The sequence below is a fragment of the Nicotiana sylvestris genome, chromosome 2 (genome assembly GCF_000393655.2).
Source record: "Nicotiana sylvestris chromosome 2, ASM39365v2, whole genome shotgun sequence".
In the NCBI taxonomy this organism is placed as follows: domain Eukaryota; kingdom Viridiplantae; phylum Streptophyta; class Magnoliopsida; order Solanales; family Solanaceae; genus Nicotiana; species Nicotiana sylvestris.
Window position 1 is genome coordinate 209,327,469 of NC_091058.1, and position 16,405 is coordinate 209,343,873.

Here is a 16,405-nt window from a genome sequence, read left to right on the forward strand (position 1 = left end):
AGGGTTGTATAGTGTCTGGCCAAGAAAATAAAGTATGTAAGTTGCTAAAATCTTTATATGGTCTAAAGCAAGCGCCTAAACAGTGGCATGAAAAATTTGATCAAGTATTGATTAATGATGGTTTTTCATCAATTGAAGTAGACAAAAGTGTTTATACAAAATGTATAGATGGTACATGTATTATTATTTGCTTTATGTGGATGACATGCTTATTTCTAGTTCTAGCCTTGATTTGGTACATAAAACCAAATTTTTCTTGTCTTCTAATTTTGAGATGAAAGACATGGGAGAAGCTAGTGTTATTTTAGGCATGAAAATTATAAGAGATGACAATAGTTTAATGTTGACTCACGAACATTATGTTGAAAGAATTCTTAAAAAAATTGATAATTTTGATGTGGTACCTGTAAGCACTCCTTATGATGCTAGTAGTCAATTAAAAAAGAATAAGGGAGATGCTATAGATCAAAATAAATATGCTCAAGTTATTGGTAGTCTAATGCATTTGATGAATTTTATTAGACCTGATATTGCATATGTTGTGTGTAGATTGAATAGATATACTCAAAACCCGAGTCATGATCATTGGAATGCATTAGTAAGAGTAATGAAGTATTTGAGAGGTACCATGAACTATAATATTAAATATAGTGAATTTCACATTGTACTAGAAAGATACAATGATGCTAACTGGATCTTTGATTCAAATGAGACAAAATCGACTAGTGATTATGTGTTGACCCTCGGTGGGGGTGTTGTGGCATGGAAATCAGCTAAACAAACAATAATAGCTAGATCCACCGTGAAATCTGAGTTTGTGACATTGGAATTGGCTGGCAATGAGGCCGAGTGGTTAAAGAACCTTTTGGCAAGTATTTCACTAGGAATAAAACCGACACCTTCTGTGTCGATGCATTGTGATTGCCAAACTGCAATAGCCGTTGCTAAAAATAAATCCTTTAATGGAAAGAGTAGACATATCCGATTGAGACATAATGTAATAAAGCAGCTGCAGAAAGATGGAATTATTTCCATAGATTATGTGAAATCAGAAGTGAATTTGGTCGATCCTCTAACTAAACCTTTGGGAAGAAAATTAATATTCGAAACATCGAGGGGAATGGGACTTTTGCCAATTTGAGTTATATCAATTATGGTGGTAACTCAATCTATGTGATTGGAGATCCCATGAAGTAGGTTCATATGGGTAATAACAAGTCATTAGTTGATTAAATGTGCACTATCAAATTATATCCCTTCCTATATATAGTACAAGACTGCAAGGAATGAGAGGCTGAGTTATTAAACTCTTAATCTAATAATCCATAGCCTTTATAGGTGGTGTATTGTGCTGCAGAATACATTTGATGGATGGACCTATATGAGTGTGGAGTGGGGCCACTCCTATGAAATTTGTGGCGAAATTTCTAGAGCACTCATGAAAACCAGGCGCGCGCATGTCCTATTAGCGCAAAACCGCGATAAACAGCAAAGTGTGTGCGAGTATAATGTGATAAATAAGACACTAAACTTACAAAAGAATTTTTGGTTCATAGAAGTAACTTCACCAATTGTTCTGTAAGTTTAATCTTATTTTATTTAGGTCTGGTTCATAGTCCAAGAGACACCAGATGCGATGCGTTATGCTCATTTGTGAAAACCCAGAAAAAAAATATCATTATGATATTCTTTTGAGCTATGTGGGGGATTGTTAAAAAATAATATTTTTAATATCTCAAAAAGAATGAATATTTTAATATTTTAATATCTCAATGTTTATGAACATTGAATGGGTATTGCAATTAGTTACATTTTTTGTAATCTTTGAAATTGACCAAAAGATTTGTCTGTTTGCTAATATTAAGTGTGATAATGATTTCCTTCAACTTTTGGAAAGAGTAATTATAACAGTTTCCTACTTTCTTTAATTCTTTGCCCATTCACAGTGATACATCTTCAAATTCTTAGGCATCAGTTTTCTTATTAAATTTATGGCATTTAATTCTTTGCCTTACGTTTTCAAATTCTCAGGCATCAGTTTTCTTATTGAATTCATGGCATTGAATTCTTAATGATTCTCAACGTTCAGATTTATGTCTTTGGTTTATATATAAACCTATCAACTTGTGTTCATGTAGTAGTAGTGTAAAAAAGTTAAAACTTTTCTTCTTTTTTCTTTGGGAAAATGCATAAGTACCCCCGACCTATACCTGAATTTCCAACTACACACTTTTTCTTTGCGGGAATTCTATTACCCCCCTAAATTTATTTTAAATGAAATTATTTGCACCCTTATCGCCATTTTTTCTTATGAATGTAGTAGTATTTTGCTTTGCTTATGAATAGGTCTTTTTCAGAGTTTAATTTGTGTGTGAAAAGAAAAAATGGAAGAAAAACGGTTAGACAAAGTCGCCGGTGAAAATGGCGATAAGGGTGCAAATAATTACATTTAAAATAAGTTTAGGGGGGGTAATAGGATTCCCGCAAAGAAAAAGTGTGTAGTTGAAAATCCGGGTATAGGTCAAGGGAGTACTTATGCATTTTCCCCTTTTCTTTTGTGCTGGGTTTTCTTCTCATAAATCTTTGTTGTTTCTGTTCCTAGTTATACTAGAAGAGCTTGTTGAATCCTATGGGATACTCCTAATATTATTTATCTCGATGTGGGCGAAATATCCTTAAGGACAGTATCTTTGACACGCCTCAAGCTAAACCTTTTATTCTCCGTAATCATCCAATTTTTCCAACACAATCAGCCCGCCCTTATGATCTCTAACAATTCCGCCACCACCCATGGAATTAGGATTTTCCTTAGTACAACCATCCACATTTAATTTCACTCAACCTCTCTCATGCTTCTTCCAACTTGTGATTTTATATTGTTTGTTGAACCCTTTCTATAACTTTGCATTTGTCAACCCATAATCTACTAACTATACGTCCCTTAATCTATAATATACGGAAATCAAAATTTAGATTTAATTTAAATTTACACTGTTAATGCAATTTAACATGTTGTAACAAGTTATCGTTTTATTATTCAAAATGACGAGTTCCACTTATTGCATCCAAGTTATTCATATTTATCTTTTAAGACCGTAAAAGTTCCTTTACACTTTTGGTGTATAAATGTTCAACTTAATTAATAATTAGACGGTTGAACAACCTAAATCGGCATTTTATGAAGTATCTGCCCATAATTAGGTCATATTAATATTTAATGAGATTAGCGAACCAGATCTTATGTTCGTTATCAGTGATTGGTGACAGGTTCCTTATGTTCGTTAGCTGCTTAATAAAATAAAGAAAGATAACTTATATTAATTTCTGTAACATAGGAAATTGAAAAGATGCAACAATTTATTTAATATTCTAGTGAAATTAACGTTTTTTTTGTTTTGTTTGGCTGCTCTCCTAATTTTAGAAACTATTTCACCGGCAGAATATGTTAGCATGGTAGTTTAGTCCAAATTCTGTATTTATGTTAAAAATTAAAATTAGAATTCAATTACAAAATATAATGTTGCTATCTTATAATTTAGAACCCATAAAATTCAAATTTTAATTCCTCTTTTGATTGTAGTCCTAGTCCCGATTCTCAACATGTGGAGTGGGAGATAAAAAAAGATAAGTTGAGGCAATGGTGGTTTTGATACGAAATGTGAATATATATGTGAAAAGTCAAACAGAATTTTTTAACAAATATTAAGTTTTGATAAGAGGCGGAACTAAGTATTTCAAGCTTATGAGTTATTGAGTTCTAAATTATTAAAGCGTAAATAATTAATGAATTGTTCAAGACAAATACAGAGCTTGAACCAAAACTACTGAGTTCGTCGAACCCGTAGCCAAAATACTGGCTCCGCCCCTGGTTCTAATCTCAAAGGAGTTAAATAAATCAAATTAAAATCATGGATCTATCTTTAAGTTTATACCTCTTTTAATAAAAATCATAAACTTTAAATTCGATTTTCGCCTCAGATTAGAGGTCATTATCAAGAGAGAAGCATCAGAGAGAAAGAACAAAAAGGACAACAACAAGTGAGGTCTATTCTTTAATATCCAGCAAAAATCCAACAGGTAGCAGTGGCCAAAGAGTCAATAGTAGTGATATATATGGGGCCTCTTATAATATTCCATTTGCATTTTCCACCTGAGTTGCTAACATCTTCCATGTGATTTCCTCATATACAGACATAAAATCTACGTGGCTTATGATGTATGTATCAACTACTAATATTCTGACCATATCTATTATTATTATTATGATGATGTACATATCCACGTGCTCACATCTTACTTCGCCAAATATAAAATATTTATTTCCTTTCAATGGGGTAAGGTCTGCTTCACCTCCGTGTTCGCGAGACAAGCCTCGCGTTTGCGTAGAGTTACCTCAACTCCGCAGCCCAGTTTATCTAACGCTACGCGTTCGCGTTTGACTGGTCGCATTCGTGAAGGGCAGACCTCTCAATGCTTCGCGTTCGCGCCCCCGAGAAAAGAACAGCTTATCCTTAGCACTCCCAAGAAGTTCGATGAAAGGAAAGCTACATTGAATGTACCAAGATTATATGTACCAAAGGGGACATATCATATTTATTTTCTTTCGTTGTCTCAGTCTTGTGCTGACTAACTTTGTCTATCAAAAAGTTTAGATAAACAAGGGAAAAAAATGATAAAATATATTTTGACTCTTTTAGAATTTGGACCATAATTTCTAGTGATTTTCACTCACTTTATTTATCGTTAGACGATACCTCGGATATATATCGCATAGTGTTTAAATTTGCACGACAAGTGCGTATATAGTGTGACTTACACAACATCAATATAAATCTACCATCTCTTAAAGACATACATTCACCGTGCCAAACAATCAAGTTTCAGTATGCCTGAGATTATCACAACAATACTGTCTATATATTAAATTATTTCATAAATTGGATTTCACTTAACTGTCTACGATTCCATTGTATAACTGTATAATATTTAGAAGTCTTCATCTACAGAAGTTAGAAACATAGTGGAGAAATCATTGACTTCAAATCCTTTTTTTCTATCACTTTCTGCCCCTGTGATTGTTATTTTTGTTGTCAATAAGGACAGCACAACCCAAAGCAATGCACAAAATCCAGCCTGGTATAATACCAACAAAAACATGGCCTGTTGTGACCAAATGTGATAGAAAAGTTGGTGCTCATTTTTCTGTTTACCATAACAACTTTTTTTTTAATGACTGTAGTGTCCGTGCCGCTAATTAATTTTATGAGATATTTACAGTATTTTCCACCAGCATAAATATTGGGTAACAGGGTTGAAGCTAGAAATTTGAGTTTATATGTTCTATATTTTAAAAGAGACAACTTATTGGATTCTAGATAAGTTATCTACATATATTAAATAAACCTTTCATGAAATGCCTCATTCCACTAAAAAAGACATCTCTCTGGTCTTTTCATAATTTGGCTTTGTGTGTGAGAGAGAGCATGAAACTTTGTCTTTGTGGCAAAGAAATCAACCTATTTGTACATTTAAACATTTAGAGCCCGTTTGGATGGGCGTGTTGTAAGTGACTTTTAAGCCAAAAGTCATAAGTTAAGAGCCCGTTTGGATTAGCTGATTTGAAGTAGCTGATATGAAAAGCACTTTTAAGTGTTGAAACTGAATTAACGAATAAGCAGTTATGTATTTGGGTACAAGTGCTGAAATTGATAATAAGTTGCTGCAGTATTTGATAAAAAAGTGTTGATAAGCTCTTTTTCTGTTAAAATAACTTAAATAACCTTAGAACTGTTTACACTTATAAGGGCATAATTTCTTTAAAATTTAGTTTCCAGATCGGTTCAAATACAAAATATTCTATTTATCATTTTATTTTAAATACAAATGTGCTTAGATAAGATAATTTCATGATAAATATAATTTATTTTATGATAAGCATTTATGATTTATAATCATAAGTTATAGTAATAATGAATAAATTGACAAAAGCTTCTCACTAAAAAAAAAAATCTAAAGAGGACAAAATATTTGAAGAAAAACAAACATTGTCTTTATCACCACAACACTAAGAAAATAATACACCAAAAAATTGATATGTCCTCATTTATTACATACAGTTCAAAGATTAATGCACAATCACATAGATATAAATATGCAAAGGAATAAAGAATTTGCTTATCTTAAATAGTCTATGAGAATTGCAGACTTGAAGAGGCGGGAAGAGGGGGAGGGGGTTTAGGTTGAAAATATAATTGGGACTGTGAGTATCGATGTAGGAGTTTTGTTCTAAAAAAGAATATTTTAAGGATAGAATAGTAAAAATTTTGGTCAAACTTAAAGTGCTTATAAACTAAAGATTCATAAGCTGGGGGTGACCAGCTTATGACTTTTGGCTTATTTTTAACTTATAAAAGCACATATAACTTTACCAAATGCGTAGATAAGCCGAAAAGTGCTTATAAGCTAGTTTGATAAGCTAATAAGCTTAGCCAAACACCCTCTAAGAATTGTAACTTTCGGCGTTTGGCTTATTTTTGTCATTTTAGCTTAAAAACAAGTGTTTAAAAGCATTTTTTTACTTTATCCAAACACTACAAAATGGCTTAAAAGCACTTAAAATAAGCCAATCCAAACGGGCTCTTAGGCTAGCTGTCAATGAAGTGAGATAAATTAAAGAAGATGGGTCCAAAAGTAGAGGAAAAATAGATAAACTGACTCTTTTTAATCTGCTTTATCTTCGTGTGACCTATAGATCACGAGTTCGAGTTCCGAAATTAGCCACTAATACTTGCATTAGGTTAGATTGTCAATATCACATCCTTAGGGTACGACTTTCCCGAACCTTACGTGAATTCGGAATATTTTGTGCATCGAATTGCGCTTTTTTGCCTAAGCCTTTCATGAGCAGTGTTATTCGATACATGTAAAATTGGAAGTAGCAATGGAATAATCAAGAAACGGACAAGTAAACTCAGACACCACCATTTTTAAAAAAGAAAAAGAAGAAATCAACCTATTTTGTTTTGGATCACTGCAAACCAGAACTTGCACTTTATCCATCTGGCTTAACTAGCAAAACTTTTTTCTAACATCTTGATTAAATGTACCTATAATATTATAAAAATCTTATTTCTATGATTTAGTTCCACCAACTTTAGAATGGTACAAGACTACAAGAAAATGCATACTAGCACTCAACCCCTATTCATAGCAAAATCACTATAACAGTACAGAGAAGAAAATATAGTGCAGCCCGATGCACAAGGCATTTCGCATTCACGTAGGGTTCGGGAGAGGACCACACCCCAAAAGGTATAACGTAGACAGCCTAACCTAATGCAAGCATTATTTCATAGCAAAATCGCTATAACAGTACAGAGGAAAAAATATAGTACAAGAAAGAAATGGCAGATTTATTTCATTATTTCATATTCTATGTCTCCATCTACAAAAAAGTGAATTGTTCTAATAACCATTATTTATGACTATATCCATAAATGAATAATACAACAAAGAAACAAACCTTTTCTGAGAATTTCACATATTGAGCAGATGACCTGTATCCCTATACCCCAACTCCAAGTAATGTAAGATGCCCTTGACATCACTCTCTTGCTTACTATCTTAGCTTCCAATTTGTACGAAGATATTACCCATTCCGATTCACTCACTGACTCTAAATTCTGAATTCGCTTCTGCCTGCACTGTACAAGAAAATGTAAACCAGCATAGAGCACAATCTGTTCCAAGCAAATGATACCTGCTAAAACCAGACTTGACTCTCTGCAGACATTTACAATACAAGGAATGACAAGACAACCAACACCTTTGATTGAGCTATGTGCAATTCTGTGACCAACTTTTGAACCTGCATATTCTACAAAACAGCATTGCCAATATTCCCCTGATCAAGTTTGTACTTAATCTTCCTGGATAGACTCTGCTCACAAAATAAACACAAGGAAATTATATCAATCAAATATGGAACTTGAAGTGCTAATCTTGTACTACTTTAAGCACATTTTGTAAAGGGAAGCCCGGTGCGCTAAGCTCCCCCATGCGCGGGGTCTGGGGAAGGGCCGGACCACAAGGGTCTGTTGTACGCAGCCTTACCCTACATTTCTGCAAGAGGTTGTTTCCACAGCTCGAACCCATGACCTCTTGGTCACACGGCAACAACTTTACCAGTTACGCCAAAGCTCCCTTTCATTTAAGCACATTATATAGATGATGCATAATGCTGACAAAAACAAAGAACTAAGAATGTATAAGTTCTTGAAATCTCTATATAGCACTCAAATAGAACCCCAAAAAGACAAATCTTGGAACATTCTGCTGCAGCTTGTTGCAAATATAGTACTAATGATGCTTAACATGAGTTTTTCGGCTATTATCAACAAATGTACAGAAACCCGAAAAACAATATCAGAAAACCATACAGATTTAGAGCAGAACTGAAATCACCAATATTTGATTAACCATCCATTTGGTAATTGGATTGCTCTCAAGAACTAAACTTCAAATCTTGTAAATAACTACTACTACGCCTAAAAGCATTCTGCTCTATTTAGACCATTCTGATTTTAATAGTAAATAATTTCTCCTTCTTAGCCATAGAATCTTGACAAACAAATAGTCAATTCATGAACTCCTAGCATAGAGTACACGACGCGAATTCAGATTAAGCCTCAGTACCAAACAAGTTGGGATCAACTATATGAAATCTCATTGACTAAGTTACTCCATTCTGATTTTAATAGTACTCAATAACCTCTCCTTCTTAGTCAGAGAATCTTGAGAAACAAATAGTCAATTCATGAACTCCTAGTAGGGAGTATACGACGTGAATTCAAATTAGTCAGGATAGTGGATTCTAAATATTGAATACAACAAGTACGCCTCAATCTCAAACTAGTTGGGATCAGCTATATGAATTCTCATAATTCTCATTGACCACGTTACTCCATTCTAATTTTGATAGTACTCAATAATTTCTCATCTTGAGAAGCAAACAGTCAATTCATACACGAATTCAGATGAGTCAGACCAATGGATTCCGAATACTGAATGATTAAACAAAAAAACAATACTAGTAAAAACAAACCAATCAAGAAAAAGTAAGACTTTAGACACGTGTCATGTATACATTAAATTTGGTTGGTGTAAACACCATGTGCGAGTAAGTTTTTACCTTAACTTCAAGATCTGTAAGTTGAACAGCAGTACATTCCTTTGGACTATCAAATGCAGACAATGAAAACTGCTTAGAGACAACACCAACATCAAAATAAATAACACCAGAACTTGAAGCTGAAACATAAATTCTCTTCACTTGAAACCATAAAAACAAATCCTTAGCTGAAATCCCAGAAACTGAATCGATCTGACCATCACTAACTCTTCCTGATACATTCCTTTCATAGTGTAATTCATTTTCCTTTTTATCAAATACTGCATTACAAGCTTGATCTAAATGGACAACAAAATTACCAGAGTTATCTAATGTAAAATTCCTCACACCCTTTGGTAGTAATCCCTCTGGTAATCCATGGGATTTAAGAACTTCATATATTGATGATTCTGCTGAGACTAAAACGAATATAGAAAATAAAAGAAAAGTGAATATGAAAAAGGATTTTTCAAGATTATGATGAAACAACATCTTGATGTTAGTGCATAGGGGAAAAAAAGAGTTTTGGGGTTTGAGAAAATTAAGGTTTTGGGGTTGTTTAAAAAGTGAGATTATAAGGGGAAAAAAAAGAGGAAAATGATGGTGAAGAAGAATAAGAAGGTGAGGAACAAAGGAGAAGCTTAGAGGCAAGTGTTGCCAGCAGGAGTACAGAAAGGATTAGGAGAATTATCAATTATTGGTGGTCATTGTGTGGGGTCCATTCAAGTGGAGGTATTTTTCCCATGTGGTGAAGTACACTGGAGCTAGTAGTACAATTAGGGTCTTTTCAATTTTGGTTTTGGTTTCCCACTTGCAGCTTGTTTGGATGGTTGTTGTCTATTACTAGTAAATTGTATCGTATTGTTACTTTATATATAATGTTTGTTTTGATTATTACTTAAATTTTATTGTATCGTATCGTTAAATTCGTTGTTAGATAGCGACGAAAAGTGTCACTTTATGTAATGACGTTTTTGGTGTGTGGTGGTGTCGTTACCTTTTTTTTTTCATCTTGTCCTTTATTATTAAATAATCATATTTTATCATTTATCCTACTTTTTTATATAATAATTCTATAATTTATCCTATTTTTTTTAGTAATGGTGTAAGTTTATTCTTCATGTTATTGGTGTGTGACATCATCAAATAACGGCAAACGATACAGTTTATCCAAATGTTGTATTCATCAAACAATACAATACAGTATAAAACAATACGATACATTACGAAATGACATGTAACAACCATCCAAACAAGTTGTTAGGGGTCGTTGGTTGTATAAGAATAGTGATGAATAACCTGTAGTAGTAATATAGAGATTAGTAATGCATGAGTTATTAATGCAAGCATTAGTTATGTGGAGTAGTGCATTAAAATTAAAATGCATTGCATAATTTTTTAAAAATTAATTGTTTACAAAAATACCCTCTATATTCTTTAGCTTTAAGGAACTTTAAGGATAATTTTTTCTTTAACCATGCGTTAATTTTTTCTTTAACCATGCTAACGCATGCATTAATAGCTTTGGTATTGATAATATTATGATTTGCTATGTATTAATTATATATAAGATAATGCCAAATAGGTTGTATAACATTATTTGTGCTAGTAATACATGTATTAAAAAAAATGTACAAAATAAGAGATTAGTAATACTAAAATATTATTTTGTTCTAATACATTCTACCAACGACCCCTAATTTATTCAAATTGGATTACTAATTCGGATTCACATTTCGTAAGGCTCGTTAAGGGTGAAACACTTATAATTATTTTTATTTTCATAGATTGACTTAAGACCTTTAATTAAAGCTAAAGGGACCATGTATATCATATCTCAACTCGTGGTGATCAATTAGTAGTGCCATATGTTTAATAGAGTTATATTTGGACACACAATCAATAAATTTGAGTTAAAATCTGTTTAATGTTCACTTGGATCAAGCTACATGAATCATTTGAGTTAAATACCATCTCATAATCATTAATCAAAATTGTCAAATTCAAAATCGTTTTTCATTGCTCGTTGTTTATTAATTACCAAATCAATTTTTTTTAAAACGTTTTTCATTATCATGACTATCTTAAGTAAATCAAAAACATAACTATCTTAACTTATTTTGATGAATTTGTTGTGTTTCATTTTGGGCTTCATTTGAAGTTTAAATGGGTGAAATTCAAAAATAATCAGATTTATGTGTGGTAATTAAAAAATAGTTACAGTTTCAAAAGTAATCAAAATTTAGCCATTTTTTAAGTAAAGATAAATCTGAACGAAAATACTGTTCAAAATCCGAAAAATATTTCAGCATAATATACTGGAGTTTGAATTTTTTACGTGTGAACTTCCAGCATAATATATTGGAATTCCAGGATAATATACTGGAGTTCCAGCACAATATATTGGTCCAGCATAATATGCTGGAAGTTCATACACAGGTGCTCCAACCTCCAATATATTATGCTGAAACTTTCCGTGTGCTGGAGTTCCAGTATAATATGCTGGAAGTTCATACACAGGTCACAGGTGCAAAAAATTTTTGTGTTGTAGTAAAATAGTGACTATTTTTCAATAATTTTACAAATGCTGGCTATTTTTCAATTTCCAATGCGATAACTGACCAACTCGTACTATTTTCCCGTTCAAATTAACGCAAACTTTAAAATGGAATAATTTAAACTATAATCTAAAATGATCTGCAGTAAGTATATGTCAATAAACTAAGGACTAATCCATAGATATTTTTTCTTTTTTTCCGATTTTTTTATAAATGTATTTGTCCATAAATTTATAAGTTTTTGAATATTATTCGAAAATGAGTTTATCAAAAATCAAACTACTTTTTCAAGTTTTTCGGAAAAAAATATCCCTCCTCACGAAATTACAATATTTTTTTAAGTGAAATACATGTTCAAACATAATTTTAAATTCTAAATATTATTTTTCAACTTAACTCTAAATACTACTTTTTAAAAAAAATTATAATTTAATATCCAAAGGCTCATTAACTTCCTCAAATATATAAGGTTTGAATGACCATTAAAGATTGTGGTGAGAAGAAGTGAATTCCTCACCCTTAATTAGAGGTAGGATTCAAAATTTATGAACTAAACAATGATGGTAGGGGGCATTTACTTCTTTAAAGATATGTACATGATATGAATTCAAATTAATCACAATTTCAATACGACTAAATGAGTTACGATATATTCATTAACTAAAATTTGGCATAGTAAGTTCTGACCTACTACTCTAGACACAGTAGAGGATAAAGTCGTAATTTCACACCGGACAATGAAATATCGCAGACACGTGTAGAATTCTATGTGGAAGATGAGCTGGCACGAGGGAGCGTGTAATCAACGCGCAAGCGAGTGGGGCACTAAGGGACCCGATAAGATATGCAGCTGATATGCATGAAAATTGAGCGATAAGTACGAGAGGGCGAAAATGACATAAGAAAAACAGTGACTTTTAAGGGAGCGTGGACCGTCAGACTTGTGGAAGCTGCGGTTGGATAAGCACAAAGAGCAAAATTTTGCGTTTACTACATTGAATCATGAAGAGTGAATATGTGTGTAAATGAGAATACAAGGAAAATAAGGGGACAAGAGACACCACCTTTGCTTGGAAAGAAGAGAAAAAAAATATGACTAACAAGAATGACATATTCAGTATATTTATGTAAGTGGGGTCTAATGAGGATAATATATATGCAGATCTTATTCAGGAACGGCTCGATATATTTTGTGGTCTAAAGTCAAATATAAATATGAGGCTTTGTTTTTTTTATAGTTTTTATTTTAATTCAATATTTTTTATAAAAATAAAGAAGAAGTAAATAATCGTCCACCTAATCTCTTAAACTAAAACTAGCCGACGGATATATATAAATATATGTATAATTGTGTACAATCAATATATAATCTACGTATATCGGCTAGAAAAAATTCTTTAATTAGTAACTATTATTGAAAAATGGGGCCCTCAAAAATTGGGGGCCTAAAGCACTTGCCTTAGGGGTTTGTGCATTAGAGTTGGCCCTGATTTTATCCCTACCTTGTGAAAGTAAAGAGGTTATTTCGGATAGACATGCAGCTCAATAAAAGTAAATTCACATCAGTTAGGACAAAGAACTACAAAAAAGAGGAAAAAATATAAGGAAATAATTAAAAAGCAAAGAACAAGGGCATTTTATGCGCTAACCCCCGCTATACGCAAGAGTTCAGGGAAAGGCTAAATAACATTAGGTCGTACGTACATAGTCTTATCTTGTATTTTTATAAAAGGCTATTTTCATAACTTGAATCGGTGACTTTTTTATTACATTACAACAACTTTTGTCGTCACGATAAGCAGAGGCGGATCCATGATTTAAACTCTATGGATTCAACATTTAAGGTTCTTAGTATTTAACCTATTATATTTTTAAAGTTATGGGTTCAGACCAACTATATCTTGTAATTTTAGTGAATTTTTATATTAAATTTTATATTCTATATCGAAAATACTGAGTACATATGAACCCGGTATTATAACACTATATACGTCTCTGACGTTAATGCTCCCCTTTAATGACAAATAAGAACAAGTGGGAGAAAAAGATTTGTTTTCTCATTTTATTAAAACAGAAGATTTTTATTTAAATAAAGAAATATAATAAGTGAGAATTCATATACTAAAGCGTTATAATTTTTGTTGAGAAAGATTCTTGGTGTCCATGTATAACTTTTTTTTCCCATGAATTACACACGTGAAATTGTTTTCGTTGAGGGTGGCGATGATAGGCTGGAATTCGTAATCTGTTAATTACGAGAAGGTACTGCCACTACATGTAAAATGGGATGTTGAAACTAAAAACCTACAAAATATAAAAATATATATTTTAAAAAAGAAAAACAAAAGAAGGTAAAACACTAAATTTCTTCTTATGTGAAATATATGTTGCTTATTTTTTAAAGGCAAAATGGCCTCATGGCTATTTAAACTTGCCCAATTACCAACCCGGTATACAAATTATACATTTTCCATTTGAACACTCCAACTTGACAGAATGAGTATTAAGAAACACATTCAACAACACGTATATATAAATTGCGGTGACATATCAACACAACACATGCTACACTATTTATTATTTGCCATGTATTATTTGTGGGTCCTGTTTTTAAAATTAATATATTAAAATTTCATGTCATCTTCATCACTGAACTCCCCCCTCAGTAAAAGAAGCTATTGCCGGCAAAGCCTCCGATCAAGCCCCAAATCCAAGAAACTGATTGTCACGATCCGGATTTCTCACCCTCGGGAGTCGTGATGGCGCCTACTAATGTGAGTTAGGCAAGCCAATTATTAGACAAATTACCTTTTTTACCAAATTTTTATTCTTTTTAACATTATATAAAACAATAACGTGTAAACAACGGAAATTTAGAATAAGCGGAAGAAAACAATGAAATATCCGAACATGCGTCTATTACAACAGCTGAAACCTTAATCACCCAAAACTAGTGTCACAGTACCACAGACGGTCTAAGAGTGCTAAATACAAAGTCTGAAAATAAAAGACACATTGTTTCCGAAGCAAAGAGATGAAACAGGAAATAAAGGATAGAGGAGACGTCAGGGCCTGCGGATGCCTGCAGGTGTACCTCGGATCTCCGCGTGGACTGAAGATAGCCTCCAAACTACGGTCCAAAAGCTGCTCCGGGATCTGCACATAGTGCAGAGTGTAGTATCAGCACAACCGACCTCATGTGCTGGTAAATGTCTAACCTAACCTCGACGTCGTAGTGACGAAGCTAGGTACAGACTACCAAATAACCCATGCAGTTCAACTATATACAACGAAAAAGAAAACAGTAATAAACAGTCAAATATGGGAGGGGTAGCATGCTGCGGGGGAGATATCAATTCCAAATAGAAAGACAACAAGTAAATAAAAGAAACAATATATCTCGGATATCAACAAAGAACCAGAAACCAATAAATGTACGGCATCACCCTTCGTGCTTTTACTCTCGTCCTTACCAAAGCAATCAAGTAACAAAAATGTGCACGACATCACCCTTCGTGTTTTTACTCTCTTTCCTCACCGTATTATCAATATAATTGGCACGGAATGGTACATCATGCGGCACGGCATTACCCTTTGTGCTTTTACTCTCTTTCCTCACCATATAATCAATATAATCGGCACGGAATGGTATATCATGCGGCACGACATCACCCTTCGTGCTTTACACTCTTTCCTCATAAATCATACACGGCATCACCCTTCGTGCTTTAACACTCTTTCCTCGCAAAAATAATACACGGCATCACCCTTCGTTCTTTAACACTCTTCCTCACAAAAATAATACAGGGCATCACCCTTCGTGCTTTAACACTCTTCCTCACCCAATCAACAATCACAAACAAGAGGGTAAGGGAATAAATGGAATTACAATAAGAATCCTGGCAAGGGAACAATGGTTCAACAATTAAGTCCCGGCAAGGGAACAATATCAATAACATCAATATCCCGGCAAGGGAGATAACAAATAAAGCAACAATATCCCGGCAAGGGAGGCAACATAATGATCTCTTCTCTTTCTCACTTTCACTTCACAATTCGCTTCACAACTCGAGCCAATGCTCTAGAGGTTCAATTATCACTTATACTTTCACTTCTCTTAATACGACTTGAGCCAACGCTCCTCAAAGTTCAAGTGTCACAATTACTTCCACAAACTTTGCCCAACAATAGAAATCATCAATCAAGGCATGAACAATACACCAAAGTCACAATAACTACAATATAAGACTCACGGGCATGCTTGACACCAACGTATAGATACTCATCACCATGCCTATACATTGTACTCAACAAGAAACAAGTAGCAAATAAGACATAACTCCTAATCCCTCAAGCTAAGGTTAGACCAAACACTTACCTCGAACTTCCACGGCCAACTCAAGTCTCAAACATCTCTTTTCCTTTTGAATTCGGCTCCAAATCAATTGTATCTAGACATAATCGACTTAATAACGTCAATAAACGGTAAACAATGCAATTCTATTGCTTAATTATAGATTTCCTATCATTCTTCCTAAAAAGTCAAAAATCGATCCCATGCCCATTTGGTCAAAATACGAGGTTCGAACCAAAACCCGATCACTCATTCACCCACGAGCCCGAATATGTAATTAGTTTCGAAATCCGACCCCAAAACGAGGTCTAAACTCAATTTATA

At 33.3% G+C, this 16,405-nt stretch overlaps 1 protein-coding gene across 2 annotated transcripts; it reads right to left on the reverse strand.

Annotated features, from left to right (window-relative positions):
* Positions 1-7,391: 7,391 nt before the first annotated feature.
* LOC104248456 (uncharacterized) lies at positions 7,392-9,841 on the reverse strand. 2 transcript variants are annotated; one of them, XR_011405587.1, is made up of 3 exons: positions 9,191-9,841; positions 8,113-8,239; positions 7,392-7,939 (listed from the first exon to the last, which is right to left on the reverse strand). XR_011405587.1 is itself a non-coding variant. In XM_009804710.2 (2 exons), the coding sequence occupies exons 1-2, from the start codon at positions 9,659-9,661 to the stop codon at positions 7,877-7,879; spliced, it is 534 nt and encodes a 177-aa protein (XP_009803012.1). In that variant the 5' UTR covers positions 9,662-9,836; the 3' UTR covers positions 7,392-7,876. The 2 variants fall into 2 exon arrangements, 1 of the variants encoding a protein (XP_009803012.1); XM_009804710.2 differs by lacking the exon at positions 8,113-8,239 and having other exon boundaries at positions 9,191-9,836.
* Positions 9,842-16,405: the final 6,564 nt, after the last annotated feature.

Coding starts and splice junctions, on each gene's coding strand:
- LOC104248456 (XM_009804710.2), bottom strand. CDS start 9,661: ATGTTGTTTCATCATAATCTTGAAAAATCCTTTTTCATATTCACTTTT. Junction 7,940..9,190: donor TTACAGATCTTGAAGTTAAG/GTAAAAACTTAC, acceptor TTTTGTGAGCAG/AGTCTATCCAGGAAGATTAA.